The sequence below is a fragment of the Penaeus monodon genome, chromosome 21 (assembly GCF_015228065.2).
Source record: "Penaeus monodon isolate SGIC_2016 chromosome 21, NSTDA_Pmon_1, whole genome shotgun sequence".
Lineage (NCBI taxonomy): Eukaryota > Metazoa > Arthropoda > Malacostraca > Decapoda > Penaeidae > Penaeus > Penaeus monodon.
The window spans coordinates 19,984,038-19,984,278 of record NC_051406.1 but is presented as its reverse complement, the minus strand read 5'-3'; the positions used below and the strand labels follow the sequence as shown (position 1 = coordinate 19,984,278).

The 241-nt window shown below is 37.8% G+C and overlaps 1 protein-coding gene across 1 annotated transcript in view; it reads right to left on the bottom strand.

The window, feature by feature from the left end:
- LOC119586319 (condensin-2 complex subunit D3-like) overlaps positions 1-241 on the bottom strand; it is a gene marked incomplete in the record, with an annotated part of 62,579 nt that overhangs the window by 43,966 nt on the left and 18,372 nt on the right. Inside the window, 1 exon segment of the mRNA XM_037935030.1 lies at positions 71-227. Within this exon segment, the coding sequence (XP_037790958.1) occupies positions 71-227 (157 nt within the window).

Below are 241 nucleotides of genomic sequence, written 5' to 3'. Positions count from 1 at the left end.
ATTTTTTTTTAAACAAAATAGGTTTTATGCCTAGTAAATGGAACACTCTGCTAATCCTTTATTCCTTTACCTGTAAGATCCTATAAAAGAAAGAACCTTTGAGCTTTAGATAATCCTCTTGCAGCAGGTTGATCAGTAAGGTCAGAGTTGTCCTCCTAACTTGCAAATCTGGGTCACGGAGACAAGCAGTGACTTGTGGCATCAAGGGATCTACTAGGGTTGCATACCTAAAGAAAATATG